This window comes from Lipophrys pholis (genome assembly GCF_963383615.2).
Source record: "Lipophrys pholis genome assembly, chromosome: 16".
Lineage (NCBI taxonomy): Eukaryota > Metazoa > Chordata > Actinopteri > Blenniiformes > Blenniidae > Lipophrys > Lipophrys pholis.
The window spans coordinates 4,583,791-4,602,228 of record NC_137634.1 but is presented as its reverse complement, the minus strand read 5'-3'; the positions used below and the strand labels follow the sequence as shown (position 1 = coordinate 4,602,228).

The 18,438-nt window shown below is 42.4% G+C and overlaps 1 protein-coding gene across 1 annotated transcript in view; it reads left to right on the top strand.

Annotated features, from left to right (window-relative positions):
* Window positions 1-18,438, top strand: part of LOC308121772 (vacuole membrane protein 1-like) — a 59,332-nt gene that overhangs the window by 24,619 nt on the left and 16,275 nt on the right. Inside the window, exons 6-9 of the mRNA XM_080483235.1 lie at window positions 1,036-1,167; window positions 9,558-9,638; window positions 9,984-10,100; window positions 14,330-14,391. Coding sequence (XP_080339361.1) covers window positions 1,036-1,167; window positions 9,558-9,638; window positions 9,984-10,100; window positions 14,330-14,391 — 392 coding nt within the window. The remainder of the gene's footprint in view (window positions 1-1,035; window positions 1,168-9,557; window positions 9,639-9,983; window positions 10,101-14,329; window positions 14,392-18,438) is intronic.

Below are 18,438 nucleotides of genomic sequence, written 5' to 3'. Positions count from 1 at the left end.
TATGCTATTTCACCTTCACCCCGGCCCCGTGTTTAATGTGTCCACCATCGTTAGTAATCACCGGGATTTTCATTCTCGTAAATCCTTTCCGTTTTATTCCTATTAAGCACTCTGATCGCACAATCCCAGACGTCAAGCAGGGCAAGCTTCTTTGGATAGTGGACATTGATATTTTTGCTCCATTAATCCCCCCGGCCCCACAGTTACATGCTTTTCACTAAAATTACCAACTTTAATACTGATCTCTTTTCAGCCAAACTGCTCAATGCTTAGATGAAACAAGCTCAATATGGAAATCCAATTGAAAAGAATTGATAGGAATAAATATCCTGAATACTGTAAAGACTCGGGTGTAGAATTTAATTTCAAAGTTGCATGTAAAGTATTGTGAAATAGCTTTTGATTCGCCTTATTTTAGCGAGCATTTCTAGAGAAAACACAAACACAAAGTAGCTATTTTTATCATCTTGGTCGCATCTGGTGACCTGTTAAAATGACTCACGTTGCCTATAAATAGCTGTGAAACTGTTTAACTAGTTTATTCTTTGTACCGTTGCAGCTTTGGAAACATTGCAAATTGTGAAAACTGAGACCAGACTGACTGTTGAACCTGAAGCCATGTGGTTTCACATTCTTATTAACAGATGTTAATAAAAAAAAAAAAAAAAAAAACATTCCTGAAGAGTTCCCAAGAAAATTATTCATCTGATTTCATAATTCTTTTATATGTTTGTTGGAGTGAAATTTTTTTCTTTCTTGTTTTAGACCAGAGTTCAATATTAAATGTAATATAACCTGATGTTAGAACACAGTCTGGTTGTAATCTCGCATCTTAATGTGGGAAAATTATCACAGTGAGAATATCTTAATTTCCATTCCAGCCTTTGCAATATTTGTTTTTAGCATGTTCTACCTGTGCATGTGTGGATTTCCTCCAGATTCTGAGGTTTCCTCCCACAGTCCAGAAACAAGGAAGTATATGAACACAAGATTTTAGGCATCCGTGTGTTTGAGTGTGTGTTCCTGTGTGTACAGGGTGCAGGGACGGCTATCGGGGAGCTTCCTCCCTACTTCATGGCGCGGGCGGCTCGGCTCTCTGGAGCTGACCCCGATGATGAAGATTACCAGAGGTTCGAGGAGATGCTGGACCAAGCCGAGTCCGAACAGGTGACGCACCGCTTCTCGCAATCATCTCCCACCCGTCAATACCCCCCCTCATCACACTCTGCTCACTAACCTACATCAAACTTTCCTAATACCTGGAGGTTTTCAGATTTGGAACTCACGACCAACAGGTCACCGGCAAGGTCAAATAAAAGACTATCCACTGTGGTGAATAGAATAGGAATAGATTTACCACACTTTACTGCGTATGTTCCCCACCTCGGTGTCTCAACAGTACGGCATAAAACGAAGTGCTTTCACAACGCCATGACTAAGAGAGCAGCGATGATGCACTCCAGTAAAATGCTCCCACAATTTCCGGCCCATCCTTTGGAAACGCTGTGTTTAAAGAAAGAAAACTGATTGCATATCATATTTTCTTGCAAAAGCTTCAATTTTGCCTAACAACTCATTGTAAATATTTATTATTCCACCCTCTCATCATTAAGAAAGAAGGGCTGAAGGGGAAACATGCACGTAGTTTATGTAAAAGCTTATCATCGGTCCGCACCTTCAGGAATGCCGCTCAGCATGAGTCCAATGCAGCGGCAGGTCAGGTGCGATGAAACAGCTGCACACTGAAGTGGGTTTGAACATTTCAACACATTTATTCATCTGCAAAGAAACTGTCAGTGCTCGAAAGTGTTTTTAAGTCATTTTAATGAGGGTATTCCATATTCGATGGGATTAGAGAGATTCCGAGGAATGTCTCTTACAGTTGTTTTTCACTTTCAAGTAGGTATACGGGACGACGAACAGGCCGGCCATAGTTTACATGTGAGGGCTTTCAAAGTAGAAAGGAAGAGAAGGAGAATTAAATGCAAGCCGTTGATCAAAACAAACTCAATCTGCTGAATTGAATCCACTGATTTTGTATAGAATAATGAAAAGCAAAACAATGGTAACATAAATTTGTTTTTACAGTGTAAATTCAGTTTTTAGTGTACGTCTACTCATGGGGGTGTAAGAATATCCCCGAGTTCTGCGTCCTCCCAATACAAAAATGTGCATTTGTCTGAGTTCTTTCTATTTTTAGCTATTTTCAAGTTAACTCAAACAACTTTTATAATCCTTCACTGCTGTTTTCCAAAAGAGCAGACTAATAATGGAAACAAAAAGAGAGACTAATGTATTTTAAACTAGTGGGAAAATGTGTAAATGTCAAGTTATTTCCAAACAGGACATTTCAACCATTTCAACTGAAGATCAGTCGCTGCCGTCGAGGTAGGTCTTGTCTTTTCAGTTTTGGGTCTTGTGCACACAGCGATGGGAATGCGTCTCATTTGATCGCACTGCATATGCAAAGCATATTTCAGTCGTAAGAGTATATTCTGATTCATAAATTATACAGGCAGCGATTATTTATTATTTAAGTGTTCAGTGCTGGTGAGTCGATTATGTGACTGCAAGCGCACAAACTCAAGTGACCTTTCAAGACTCATAGTGAAACAGCTTTCAGGAAGTCAGAAAAACGTGCGAGGAGGAGAATCCGTGGTGCTAATGAGTGCAAGGCAGCGGCGCCCCACCTGCTGGAAGGTCCGTGGCTGACCATGCCGCGGACAGCTGGGCAGGTTGGCACCGGCGTCAGCCCCCCCGCCGCCCCCCCAAATAGTTTAGACCACGTGTGTTCGACTGCAGCTCTGACATCACCGGCTGATACAGTGGCGCTTCCCACCAAAATACAGTGGAACGAGACAGTGGGAGAGCGAGACAAAAGAGAGGCGGCGGCGAGAAGACGAGACTGTCAAAATGACCGTCTCAGCATTGGGAGGGCTTCCGCCCGCTTTCTTTCGGTCGAACCCAGAGGAGGAGCGTTGTCTGTGTGCGTCGCACTCACGGAACGAAAGATTATATTGACGCAGATGTGGACAGCCTCTGTCTTCCATCGACTCTCTGAAATGGTTTCTTTTTCTGTCCGATTCGATGCTCTCTCTCTCTCTCTCTCTCTCTCTCTCTCTCTCTCTCTCTCTCTCTCTCCCTGATGATATCTGGCAGCTGTATATATGTGTGTGCGTCTGTGTGTTTGAAATGTGATTGGACATCGTCTGGAGGCAGGTTGCTCGCCCCAACGAGAACCTGCCGCACACGGAAACATTTTTTTTTCTCACGCCATCTGACTGGGATGTTGATGGGGTTCCCCCTTTTTCTCTGGGAGATCCCAAAAAGCACCTCTCCCATTTTGATACATCTACGTTTTTTCACCTTTGACAGCGGACGGTAGTGGGGGTGGTGGGGGGTGGGGGGGGGGGTGGGGGGGGGGGGTGGGGGGGGGTGGGGGGGGTGGGGGGTGCTTGTGTGCCACGGATCAGTGTCCGGTTTTCCTGGAAAGCTGAAAAATCGGTGGTAGTAGATCAAAGCGGAAATAAATTAAACTGGAACTGTAGCAGTGATATTGTCAGACTGCTGTGCATTAGGCAGGAAGTGGTTAAATTCGGTCGTGAAGGGACGTGACCCTCCGTGAACCTTGCACTGCTATACACACACACTCCGACACAGACATCTCTAACCCTGCGCGCACACACACACACACACACACACATACTTTCCAACCTGTGCCCGTGGAGCTGGATGAAGATGCTGACTTCGTCCCCTGCGCACAAGTCACACAGGTTTGTAGGTGCCAGCAGTTTGACTTAAACCCACTGGTATTTCTCCCGTCCTGCACGTGCCAACTTCCTGCCACAAGCGCACGTGACACACAGCAGCAAAGCACTCTGGGTTTTTTTTTCCCTCATTCATTCAACAGAGCTATTCAAGAATAATGAAGTCATGCCTTTTCTAACGGCTCCAGACGCTGATGTCATGAGCATCAGCTTTTTTTTCTTTTTTCTTTTTTTTTTCCTCCTCTCTTAAATCTTTCGCTCCGTACCGGAGCACTCTTCTTCGCTGGAGAGGATCCCCCCGGATCGGAACACGGATCATCTCTGAGGATGGAGCATGGACTGCATCCATGGCGGCTTGTCACGTCACTGTGAAGTAGTTTCCCCCGGCTCAGGTGGTTAGGGCTAGGTGGCTTTGCCGGTGTTTTTTCTTCCATCGGGTGCAGAAAGGGTTAACGGGCTGTGAATTCTTGATTGCCAACTCCCAGGATCGTATCTCCTGTAACTCAAATCAGGGCCATCTGCACTGGGCGTATGCCTGCCTTCCCCCCCTGGCCTACTGCACTCAAAGGCTCTCTGTGCTGTGGTTTGCCCAGCCCCGTCACGTGACTTCTCTGAAAGTGCCCCCTCCCTCCTCCTCCCTCTTTATTTCCAGTAAACTGTTTGAAAGGAGGGGGGTGAGTCAGAGTAAAACCAGCTTCCCCTTAACCGCAGCTTGTTAAAGAATTTGTCAACGTGGACTCAGGGGTGCATTTGTGTGTGTGTGTGTGTGTGTGTGTGTGTGTGTGTGTGTGTGTGTGTGTGTGTGTGTGTGTGTGTGTGTGTGTGTGTGTGTGTGTGTGTGTGTGTGTGTGTGTGTGTGTGTGTGTGTGTGTGTGTGTGTGTGTGTGTGTGTGTGTGTGTGTGTGTGTGTGTGTGTGTGTGTGAGAGAGAGAGAGAGAGAGTGCGCACGCACGCACTTCTGGACAGATTTGAATGTGTACCTCTTCTCTTTTCTTTCTTTCTCTTTTTTTTTTTTTTGAAAGAGGACTGTAGCTTCTATTGCGTCAGGACTCCTTAATCTCTCCACTTCCTGTGCCAGACAGAGCGGGTGCGGGCTTGTCAGGAGTTAATGAGATGAACTTTAGCCGTCTTCATGTCGGGGGGCTCGCGACTGCTCCCGAGATGTGTGTTTTCTGTGTGAAAGAGTTTCATTGAGAAAAAAAAAAAAAAGAAAACACACAGAGAGAGGGAGAGAGAGAGAAAAATGTGTGTGGGTGTAGGCTTGTGTATAGGCTATGCATAGATTTTTCCTTGTCTGACACTTTAATTTTCCACATGGGGCAGAGTGCCTCGTCGCTGGCTGCTTCTTGTCTGCGTTTGAACTCTGTACCTCACCAGAACTACCAAAGCCCACCAAAAACAAAATAGTTTACTTCGCCACAATTAAAGGTGACCAGCCTGTCAGCAAAAATTCAAAATGAATAGATACCACATTGCACTGCATGCTGTGTGATACATTTCAGCTAAAACAAAGAGGGAAAAATAATATTGTTTATGCAAAGAAAACAAAGACTCTTGTCATCTACAATATATCAACATGTGCTCTTATAAACACGTTGAATAAAAAAAAGCTGTTCATATCTTGGGGTATCTGTCTTCTATTTAATTTTCTCTTATGAACGTTTTACCAATCTCCCCGCGGCTGCAACCACAAATTTCCAAACGACATTGTTATATGTATTTCAAATTCATCCGCACAAGTTTTAATTCAAGACACAACGATGTGAGTTTAATCGAATCTTCAATTATTCACACTGGTGGCATTTTTAAGATAATGGTAAACTTGTGACCATCGCAATAGTTGATCATTATGTGTTTTTGCTGCAATCACACCAGAGCTCAACATAAACTTTAAAATGTCATTGCTTGATCAGGTCGTTTCTTTAAAGTAAAATACGGTAGGGATCAATCAAATGCATGTAATGTTCCCCGCCAGTCGTGAGACCGCCAAGACTGCTGAGTAAACCATCTGTGCCCGAGTGCCCAAACCCGGAACTGTTTTATGACACTTCACCCGTGACAAGAATTTCCCCAAAGTAATTGCTGCTTAGCTCAGCCCCAACAGGCTGACGATGAGGGGTGGAGGGGAGCGGAGGACATGGGGTGGGTGGGTGTGGTGGGGGGGGGGTGGGGGGGTAAACTGGACAGGCAGTCCTTGGCAAGCTGCCTGGTAAAGATGGTGATTTTCCATAAGCCGCCAACAACAGAGCCTGGATGTCTGAACCCCAGAAGTCCAGGAGAGACGCTCCCCTGGTTCAAACGTGCTATGTAAAGAGAGAATGCCAGAGCATATTTCAGCCACAGTAAATCACAATGTCACGAGTGTCACCCTTCTGCAGCCTCCCCTCACCTCCTCGGGGAACCTTTGTTCGCAGTGCGGTGGTATTTTCATTTCTCTCACTCGTGTGAGCCGGAAGATCCACTACAGCGCCGGTGTAAACAATGCGTGTGTCATGATGTCGGAAAACGAATGGGATTCACAGCGCCCCCCCCCCCCTGTCTACCACAACTCTTTATTGGCTCTGCAGGACAGTGGCCGTCCGTAACGGCCACGGCGGTCAGGTGTCACTGGAACGGACCAGGTCCTCGCCGGTTCAGCTGTACACCAACCATGCACATTCCTTCCCTCCTCGTCTCCCACCAGCTGAGAGGCACACACACACACACACACACACTCGAACACGGGGACAAGCTCAAATTAAAACTACAGGGTTGTCCAAGGAGAAACCTTCATGATTGGACATCAGCGGAGGCAGAAATTCAAATCGTGAACCAATGGGATCGTTTGTCTCTTCGCTCCCCCCACCACCACCTTATTAGGCGACCTCCCATGTCTCTCAGATTTCCTGTGAGCTGGGCTGTACCCCACAAAGAATGTCATCAGCACTGTACTGGCTTTGTTGACCATATTTGGTATGATCATGAATTGCAAGCCCCCCTCCTGTACCTCGTTTTCAAAACCAAACATGTCGGGGGGAAAAAACTGTGGCCTTTTTTTTTTAAACACTTTTTCTATACTTTTCATTCGGCACAAATTGTTCTTTTTTGTTTGTTTGTTTGTTTGTTTGTTTTTTGTTATTTCTGTATTGTTTCAGGGCATAAAAAAACTTGCATCTAGAGTAAAACTCATTTTCATATATAGAAAACATTCATTTGGATATTTAGACTTCAATTAAAGAAGCACAGATCTGTAATTAGTTCAATATCATCTCCAGAAAATGCACTGTCAGATTTTTTGAAAATGTTTTATCATCCTAAAATCAACATAAAAACATAAACTGTTCAGTTAAATAACGAACAAATTAAAAAAAATTGTAGCTGTTATTCAATTATAACGGTAGCAGTGAATGAGAAACATCAATATGATGCAAAATATCTATTTTACATTCTTGCATGTGCTTTTATTAAAGCAGCAGAATCAAACGTGTCACTAAAGTCTTCTATTTTTAATTAGAAGATAAACTATCGATACTTTTTTCTGCAAAGGTTTCACTGAAACCACCTCTAAGGTTGACTGACCTAAAATTGTGCAAATAAAAAAGGCTTTATTTGGAGACGCCTAAACAATTAATTTCAAGTTATAATCTATTTCTCTGCAATTAAAACAGTGTTACCAAAATAATATAATTTGTATCAGAAACATCAAATAATGTCGTTATATTTTAAATAATAAAGGAAGTGAAACTCAAAGAGAAGCTCAGACAAATGTAGAAATAACGAAGAAGAAAATCCAGCATTTTTATCTCTCAGCAAATCAATTTAACATTTTAAAGCCTAAAACACTCACAGTAATCAAGATAAATACAAAATCAAGCAAAACAAAAATTATTGTATCGAAATATTTCTTAAAAACTGTAATTTTCACACTCCTTTTTTAATTTTTATGAGTTTCAAAGATTTCTGATCCAAGAAGGATAAAAGTCTCTCCAGAAAAAAACATTTCAATTAAACAGTAACAAATCTATAAAAGTATGAAAGTAATAATTCTATAATTTACCTAGATATTTAAATATATCACCCAGAATGTGAGGACCCTGCATCAAGGCTTCTCTTTGTGTTTCCACAATGTTCCCAGAAGTTGCTCGGGTCAAATCCAAACAGATTGAAGCTTCTCTTCCCAGAAAAAAGGTAGATTGAGGAAATTCTGTGTCATTGCTGTGAAAAGAGGCTTTTATGAAGCTGTCAAGAGGGGTAATGGTCAGAGGAGCCGAAAAACGTAAGAATTTGTGAGTCACTGGAGGGACTCTTGTCTTCTTCTCACGTTCCCAGGAACAAAGGAGTTAAAAGTGGGCCTGAAAGTACATAGGCGACTTGCTAAATGCACATTATTTTGATGTAGAATGAAACAGGCTGTTGACAGAGCAGGATTGTAATTCTATCAGATAATGTGACAGGTGGATCGGGGACTTTTTCTTGAGTTTCGGTATATTATTGTGCTGGGATTTAATCTTTAAACTTGCATTTTATTTTAATGAAACATTCAAATGAATACATTTCCAGAGTGAAATGTTGAAGTTTTTAAGAAGATTTAATATGTCAAAGGACAGGCACACACATACACACTTGAAGGTTTTTCTTAAACAAGACTTTGTTCTTACTGATTAATGACATTTTAATTTTCCTCATGTGTTAATGGATCAGTAAGTGTTTAAGCTTTGCAAAAAAACATTTAAAGTTGGTTCCAGAAAATAATTTTTTTTAATCTTTTCAAACCAAACATGAGAGACGTTAGATGCAATAATTCTAGGATGTACCAATATGTGTGATTTTCTTGTACAATTCCATAAAGCTCATGTTTTTTTACATTGTCAAAAAGCCAGCAGTGCCGTGCATGTCATTTTTGGAGATGCAACTATTGTGGTGGTCAGTTGGTGATCTGCTGAATAATTGATTAAAGATTCGAGTTGAAGACATTTTCAGGAGGAAGAAAAGCCTCGCAGCTTCTTTGCACTCATTTAAAAATAAGCAGGGATTTTAAAAAAAAGTTAATTCCCTCATTTTTCGTTTCATTGGGTCTCAAATGTGTTTTTAGATACAAAAACGGAAGGTTTAATTGTCTTTAAACAGACGTTACAATCTAATAAAGACGGAACTGCCGCACAGAGACGTCCAGAAAAATCCTGCCGGCGCAACTTTGATTATAAGATAGGATGCCAAAATAAATTGTAGTTGTAAAGTCTTTTGTTCAGTTAAATGTGACACTTGAATGAGTCTCTAAGTGTTCATAAAATAATCCTTTTGAACGCAACCTTGCAGCTGGCTGCACACATTTATTTCACACATCCCTGTGATATTCTCCTCTGAACATAAATGCTTAGAAAAAGAGTTCGAAACACAGTTTTCCCCAACTTGTCTCAAATAAATTATTCAGGAGTGAAATTAATTATTTTGAATTAAACAAAATGCGTCAATCTCAAATTTGCCGTTAATTATTTAAAAGTGATTTGTAACAAGAAATGCAGACCAGGAGTCATTTCTCTGAATTTTTTGTTAAACGGTGAGGAAATGAGCTGGTATCTACAGAGAGCTGGTCGTACACCCTGTATCTGATAGAAAGTCTGCAATAATTAAGAGCGTAATTGTTATTGTGCAATTTTCTGATTATTTAAAGGAAAAACCCTCTGATAAGTTCTGCTGTGAATACAAATGATTTTCTGTTCTTGATATTCACCTCACAAATAATATATGATAATGAAACAGCCGAAGGTTCATTTTGTCTCACATTTATTTTTCCCTTCTTCTCCGTTTCAGGACTTTGCCACCCGTGCAAAAGTGGCGGTGCAGAAGCTCATCCAGAAAGTGGGATTCTTTGGGATTTTAGCCTGCGCCTCAGTGAGTCTCCCCACACTGTATTCATATATATTTATTCCTCTCAAACACTTTCGCTGCTGATTCAATCAGTCCTAAATCATTTTGAAACCTGGATTCATTCTGGAGGTTCACATTCGACATGTGAGCAAGAACTGACCTGATAAAATCTACATTTGACACAAAGAAGATTTTCTAATTGCATGATGAATCACCCGCTCATGTTTTTTGGGTTTTTTTTTTTTACTTCTCACACATGAAAAATGAAATAGAAGATAAAGATCTTTTAGATTTTTTCTTCTATTTCTCTTTGCATGAAGTTATTACGGTGAATTTGTACATTAACTTTCCTCTTTCACCCCCCTCTAGATTCCCAATCCCCTGTTTGACCTGGCAGGAATAACATGTGGACACTTTCTGGTTCCTTTTTGGACTTTTTTCGGTGCAACGCTCATCGGGAAAGCAGTCATTAAGATGCACATTCAGGTGAGCTGCGGTTGAATTATACACATTTGTGTATGCAACACCAGAACAAATCACCTCCCTACACACATACACATCTTGTATAAAATAAGAGTTGATGTTTGGAGTTGCACGTTGAGGACAACATTGTCTTTAATCTTTTGACTTCATGTGAAGCAGATTGAGATCTGAATGCATCTTTAATGTTGCTCCGAGGGAGAAATGTCCTGAATAATGAATCACACTCATGTACAGCAGCTCTGACACTGTCAGAGTCAGCTGCTCGTGAGGAGGCCATTTTGTGCTGCCAAAGTGGGGGCAGTCAACCATTTTGTGATTTGCAGCTGCAGACGCCCCAGTGCATTGTACAGTAGCCCGGGTCAGCCCCTTTAGCAGATCCACGTCTTACAGGAAAAAGTTAAAAGCTGCATCCTAGACCTGGGGTAGGAAGCTGCAGTTAGGAGACTTGGCGTGGCCGAGGTTTCTTGTAATCCCGGAAAATCCTCAATTTGCGTCCAGGAATTTGCAGCATGTCTGTGATTACCGTCAGGGGCTCGACTTTTTGTTTTCTAAGCAAACGCGGGAATTTGCTCACTGTGACACAGAGAGAGGGGGGGTCGGGGAGGTGATAGGAGGAGGTCTGGGGGGTGAAAGCATAGCTTTTCTTCTCTACTCTTATTCCTTATCATATGCAGAAAAGATTATCCTGCAGCGAAGTGGGAGGAAAGAAGTGTGAACCCAGCGAGCGCCAGCTAACCCAGATAAACATAGTCTGTGGGAGGTGATGGAGAAACAGAGGGACAGATGGGGCGACGTAGGGGTAGGGAGGTGAGAGGGGGTTGTATGCATGGCGGGCACAAACACACACACAGACACAGACACACACATACACACACACACACACACACAGGACCAGATTACACCCAAAGGGTCCCAGGGGCCCCCCACTGACAGAGGTGTGTCCCTCTCGGCCTCACGAGAAGAAAGACTTCACCCGCTTCTCCGGCATGTCTATGGGGCCCCAATCTCTCCTGTGGCTGCTGAGTTCAATTTTCCTCAAGCTGGAGGTTCTTTTTGCTTGAAAATGCTAATGGTCAGACCGTTTACAGTAAAAAAAAAAATTTTTAAAAAGCAAGTGTTGGAAGGAAGCAGCCCCATCGGAGAGCAGGTGACGTTCTCGCAGGCGAACAAAGAGGGGAATTTGAGGCTTGGCGTTTTGTGTTGTGCGTGTGGGCGTAAACACACCACCGCTTCAAAAGCCACGGTTTTGATCAGGGTTTGTACCTGAGCTTGAGGTGTGTTCTTACCAGTCCCCAAGGAGAGGCTCTTTCTGGTTTGGTTTTTTTCTTCCCCTTTTTGTTTCAGTCTGAGTGTGCAGAATGTGTTGAACGTGTAACTTCCGTGGCCATGTGACACTGCGGGCCCCCGGTCAGGGTCACGTGTGGCGTCACTGAAGTGTTCAGAGGTCTTACTGGATCTGCACTCAAATACAGTCTAAAAACATTCATTTGAGGTTCTATGGTGTGTTTGCGTCGTGATAGACTGGAGATCTGACCCCATCTTTCACTGATACTCAGCTTTGATCGGCTCCATCGCCCCGCTAAAGTTTAGAAAATGAATGCAATGAGTTAAAATTTGATTTATATCTAAATGCATTGTGAAAGCTGTAATTCCTCGGTTGTGGAAGCTGGATCTTTTCCCAAAATGACATTTTGTGACCGTCTGTTTATATATTCTTATTTTTTCTTAGCTTTCATTTACCTGTTGAGACAGAGATTTTTATGAGAGCCCTGCCATACATATAAATACAATAAATGTTATTTGTAATAAATACAGAGTGGGGAGAAAAAAATTTAAACAAGAGTATGTATAAAATTTGTTAAAAATCCTTCCCCTTACATCAGGGGTGTCAAACATAAGGCCTGGAGGCTAACACAGGCCTACAAGAGGCTCCAATCTGGCTGTCAAATCACCAAGCAAATGGTAAAAATCTTGACATTTCTTAACAAATTAGCGGATACAACGGAAGACTGAGACCCGAGCTGAGATATTGGCATGGAAGTTCGCTACCTCGTGGCTCAAAGCCACGCTGTCAAGTTGAGTTTGTGAAAACAACTATAGGAGAAGTTTTTTTGTGGACATTTCACTGTATTTAACACCGGAAAGTATCATTAAAGCTGGCTTCATGTTAAGACTGTAGTTCATTTTCTGCACTACTTGTTTGGTTTTGTGAAAATATAAAAACTTTCATGACATACACAGCTACGAATAACTTTGAAGTTAAAATTACAAGATTATTATGGAACTATTTCACCGCTCCGGCCCACTTACGATGGAATTGATCTGTATGTGGCTCCTCAACTAAAATTAGTTTGACACCCCTGAATTAGATGAAGGACAGTTACAAATCCTCCGGTGGAGAGTTCCAAGTTGGTGGAGCCCAGTAAGAAAGTCCTGCTGCTGTTTTCTTTTGCCAAACTCTTTCCGTCCAGAAGAAATATTGAAGGAGATAAAAGCATGCAAAGTGGAGGTTTAATGGAAGCAGTGGCGTATCAAGGTTTGAGTCCACGGAGAGCTGGGCGAGTGAGGGATTCACATCCTGTTGATGACTTTTCCCCTGTTGTGACTGGGATGTGTGCGGCTCCTAACAGCGCTATCAGTTAAGCCACACAAGTGTGGAGTCATGCCCAGGTCACCGCTTTCCGAGCAGGCCTTAGTCAGCTCTGCTCCGTCTGCCACCTTGCCGTCCCTTTCCTGCCGGCTTTGTGTGTGACGTTAGATCACCGCTCGGTGTCCGTTACAAAAGCTGCGAATGCACACAAGCTGGCACATTTTCTCCCAAACTCCCAGAGCTGGGTTGAGAAGTTTGGTTGCTTACTTTTTTTCCCACATGATGGCAAATGCGAGTTGTTTCTTTTTTAATGATGTTGTAAATATCAATTACGGTCCTTTTTAAAAAAAGAAAAAAAAAATAGCTTTAACCTACTTTGACACTCTGAAGCTTCAACGCACTCAGAAATGAAAAGACAAGCGAATGATAATACATGTGTGACCTGGATCATGTGTTACATAACCTGACAGGGGACTCAGCAACCAAGCACAGATCCAAGAGCCTGTCACATGACATTATACTTGCGACCGTGTAGTATGTGTAGATTCAAAATGGGAGTTTCTGGATGTTATTCCGTTTGTTTTTTCTGACTTGATCTGATAGAAAACTGTCTCGAATATTGTTAATAACAAATATGATCTCCCCTTCTGATATATGAATTGTTAATTCTCTCATCAGTATCATGGATGATGAAGAAACTTAAAAATAAAAAATAAAAAACTAACAAAATTCTGTCAGTGTCTTTGCACCTCGTTTCACATTATTATTCCAATCATGAATTGAAAGGGTGAAAGAAACATTTCCAGGATGGCATCTGGGCTCTATTGTTAGATAAAATAGGAACTTCTAGATGCCTCGTGCATCGTTTTATACACGTTTCCCTGTAATTCAGCTGTTTATATTTAGTACCTTTGGAAATGTCAGGATCTGGAGGAGAATGTAAAATAAGGTCTCTGCGGGTTTGAGCAACCCTTTTTCTGCACAACATGAGTTTGTAATGATGGACCTGCCGGCAGCTCTGTTAGCTTAAGCTTTTCTAATGGCACGTTGAAGGCAGCCGGGATGCTGCTGCATCAAACCACATTTTTACTGGTCAAAACACATGTTTGTTTATAAAAATACTGTAACCTACGAGGGCAAGTTGATCCCTTTGAGAAAGCTAGTCAATTAGTCTCCACGTGTTCCCGCCCTCCCCCCGAGGAGGACGTGGAGCAGATATGAGCCAGAATGGCTGCCAGTCGCCCCATTGTCTCTTATGTCCAAGTGACTAAGCAGGAATCAGACGGACAGGAGCCGGATCCAGACCCCCTCTCAAGCAGTGACACATCTCCTTTGATTCTCCATCCATCCTTAAAGCAGACTACACACACACACACACACACACACACACACACACACACACACACACACACACACACACACACACACTCCTTTGATGACAGTCGCTGACATGCTGACCTACTGTACTGTGTCATTTGTTTCTTGCTTTCCATTCCATGGCAGTCTGGTGCTCTTAATAACTGCTTTTATATCCAACCACCTTGGTCTTACAACACGTGTGTGTGGGTGTGTGTTGTGTGTGTGTGTGTGTGTGTGTGTGTGTGTGTGTGTGTGTGTGCGTGCGTGCCTCTTTGTCTTACAGAAACTGTTTGTGATCGTCACCTTCAGCAAGCACATCGTGGAGCAGATGGTCTCCCTCATTGGGTGAGTAAGGCCTCGCTCGCCCTCGCGCACGCCGCCTGTGTTCTCGCTCGTTGAAAGTTCGGGGTTGAAGCCGGTATCGACAGTTTAGCGAGGCCGTGGCGTGTTCAGGTGCCCGACGTGGCGGGTGTGCACTCTTCACGGCCCTGCTAAAGGTCACACACACATTTAGAAGTGACTAAGTGAAGCACGGTGGGGTTTTTTTGTCTCTTTGTCCTTTGCGCAGGCCTTTAAAGAAAGGTTGGTTATACTTTTCATTGTTTGTTCCTCTTTTGGCTTCACCATGATGGCCTACACGGTGATTAATAGCTTGTATTTTTCCACTGGATGACTATGGGCATGAACATGTTCTGGCTGCCGCGCAGGGCAGGATGAACTCTTGTCGATCGCAGAAAACCGCCTCCACTCTCTGTTTTATCTCTCTGGTGATACGCTGCTCTCGTCACTGCTGCTGGTTATTACCTACACACCTGAGGAGCTCGGGCCAAAAGGCAGAGGTGGATCACTACTGAACAAATATCTCTATCTCTTCGCTCTAGAAAGGCCTTTCTGGTGTGAGGTCCCGTGAAGAAACGTGCATTTTAATTTCCTCTGCGAAAGTTCTCACAGAGGAAAGTTATTAGTGCCTGTATTTGTTTGGGTCCAACTGGAAATAGCGTCAGTTGTATTTTGGGTGTGTTACTGAATTTACAAAATGAGAGGCTGGTTTTCTTGTAAAGCTGTTTAAACACACATTCTCAAACAAAGACAACCTTTTAACAAAAATGTGAAATAAACCATTAAAATCCCGCCCACACTCACACAGGCGCTTTAAAAGTGAAGTGCGGCGCGTCAACCCGTGGTGATGGGCGTGTGTGTGTGTGTGTGTGTGTGTGTGTGTGTGTGTGTGTGTGTGTGTGTGTGTGTGTGTGTGTGTGTGTGTGTGTGTGTGTGTGTGTGTGTGTGTGTGTGTCTGCCATGATGGGTGCCATGATGGGCGTCCTCGGAGAGGTGCCAGGGGCTGCAGCTGGAAACTGCCCCGACACACACCTGCTGGTGGGAGTGTCGTTTGTAACGCACTCCCCCCCACCACCCACCCCACACCCACACACACACACACACACACACACACACACACACACACACACACACACACGCACACACACAAAGGCCTACTCATTCATAGACTCCTGGGTCTTTTTCTCACACACAATCACATTTAAGCACACAGGTACTTTCGGACTCGCACGCACACTCACGATTGCGTCAGCTCCCGTCGCCGCAGCTTTTTCTAAAGAGTTTTGGATGTTCTCATTTTTTAGTTTCAGACAAAAGTTATCTTCTCAAATATGTTTGCATTTCTCATCGTAGTCTTGCGTATGAGCTTATCTGCTGGAGTTGTTGATTTTGAATTACAGAGGGAAATATTGAACTGAAAAAAAAAAAGGATATGGAGTAAGGAAGTTCCTTTCGGTTGCTGATGTACCGATCAAACCGATGTCAGACGGCAAAAGCAGCTCAGAGCGACAGCGTGATGAAACACATGAGTTTATTGGTGCGGTGGATGGAAAGTTTGGGAGCACAAAGTTTGAGAACTAACAATTTCCGTTCAAGTCTTTGGTATCATAAATGATGATAAATGGACTTACTTATATAGCGCCTTTTCGCTGACAACAGCCCCAAAGCGCTTTACATAGCTCATCACATTCACCCGTTCACACACACATTCACACATTTTGCCATCACCAAAATCACATTGTAGTTCAGCCCATTTTCACCTTGAGTGGGCCGGACCGGTGTGCCATGATACGTGATGAAAATGTCGATATTTTTGCAAAGCAAACTAATTACTGCAGAAAGTGACTACAATCTCAACATGGAGCTAATTTTAGTGAAACCTTCTCGTACAAAATACGGTGAAATTGTAGAAAAAGCTTCCGTCGTCGTTGCATTATGGCTGTTTTTACAAACTCACCCTGACAACGTGGCTTTGAGGCTAATGCTAGTTGGCTATCTCTCGTCACTGATATCTCAGCGTGGGTCTCAGTGTTGTGTTGTATCCACTACTTTTAAGAAATCTCTTTAAAATTAATGTTTTCTTTGACATTTTTACAATTTTCGCGGTGGTTTATTGGACCAGATTGGAGCTTCTTGCCGGCCGGTTTTGGCCCCCGGGCCTTATGTTTGACACGCCTATGTAAAGGCTATTTCTAGTTTTATAGTAAAAATTTTGACTTGGGACATTTTGAAATAACATAATTTTGTTACGCAAACAGATTTTTATAATTTTTGTTTCATTAATCATCTTCCTCCCCAAAAAATTTCCATTTCCTTTTTTTTTTTTTTAACACAGCCTTGCTGTGTGTGTGTGTGTGTGTGTGTGTGTGTGTGTGTGTGTGTGTGTGTGTGTGTGTGTGTGTGTGTGTGTGTGTGTGTGTGTGTGTGCATGTTGCATTGTGAAAGACCCGCTGCCCACTGGCAGTCACTGTTCATTGAGCTGCAGACGTGAAGCTTCACATGGCTGGTTATCGACAGGTTTCACTCTGAGTCACTTCCCTCTCTCTACACCTTGTCAACTGTCGGCTTCCCTCCTGACGGAGGCCTTTCCACCATCACCTTTGATTCCACGCACCACTCTCACTCTCACTCTCAGTCACTATCGCCTTATGAATGGCGTGACAGTCTCTCGGGTTTAACCCTCTCTGCACCGGCTCTGGCACCTGTTGTTCCCCTACACGCACACACACACACACACACACACACACACACACACACACACACACACACACACACGGTTTATTCATTTTATTCAACGTTTGTATAACTTTTTCTCATTTTTCTTTTTTTGATTCTATAGTGAGAATTCAGTAGTTTTGTTTTAGTTTTTTTGTTTTAGTTTTTCTTGTATGTCGCTTCCTTCAAAGAATAGTTTCCCTGATTGCGGGACTGAATGACCGTTGGACTTTGGCCGCTGTGATTTCATTCTCACATGACATAATACGACACTACAAAAATTTGTTTCCTGCTCTTTTCCTGTTAAGCGCCTTGGCACACACACACACACACACACACACACACACACACACACACACACACACAGAGAGATAAGGGCTATGATCTTTCTGGAATTCACAGAAGTAAACGTTTTACACTGACTTCAAATCCTCACATTCGCTGAAAATTCACTCTAAAACTTATTCATATTGTTTGGATGTTACTGATGTATGATTTCTCATTGCTTGTTTCATTTATGTTGATTGATATCAGTCTTTTTTGCAGCTTTGTGACACAAAATTCTCCGGAATTTATTCAAATCTTTGCTGGTGAATCCCCTGAAAATGTGTTTTGAGCTGTGACCTTTTGCTTCTGAAGAAGAGATGCCTCAAGTTTCAGTATTGGTGAACATGTAGATGGACTTTTTTCATTTGTGAACGGAACATGATTATTGTTGCGCGTGAAGGAGAAAGTCATGTTTCCGAATTTTATGTCTTAATTGCCGTACTGGAAGCAGTCTGCTGTTTTGCGTCTACAACTTTGTATTTCAAGGGTTTTATTTGTTACTCTTTTTAAATATTAGAATTTTATGTGTTTTGAAACACTTTGGCACCTCTGGAATATTCACAAAGCAGTCAGAGTGGTACATCATGTCATAGTTATGTTCTGCCGTACTCAGTAGATTTTTTTTAAAATGAGGTTTTTTTTCCCCCCCTCATATGTTGCTTTTAGTTATTTTTGTCATCTCGGTCGTTCAGCTGCAGTTGAAAGGAGTGAATGTCGAATGGCAACTGGAAAACAGTCAAATCCAGTCTCCTGGAGGAGCTCAGACGTCACGTAGCATTAAAAACTTTCATCGGGTCTCTTATAAGAAATGACCCAATATTTATTTATTTATTTATTTATTTATTTATTTATTTATTTATTTATTTATTTATTTATTTATTTAATTTAATTTTATTTTATTTATTTATTTTTTTTTTTTTTTTTCAGAGGTTGGAAATAAAATGCAGAAAATATGCAAAGAAGCTTTTTTTTTTTTTTTCTTTTTTTTTTAAGAACAAAATAAAGTGACTT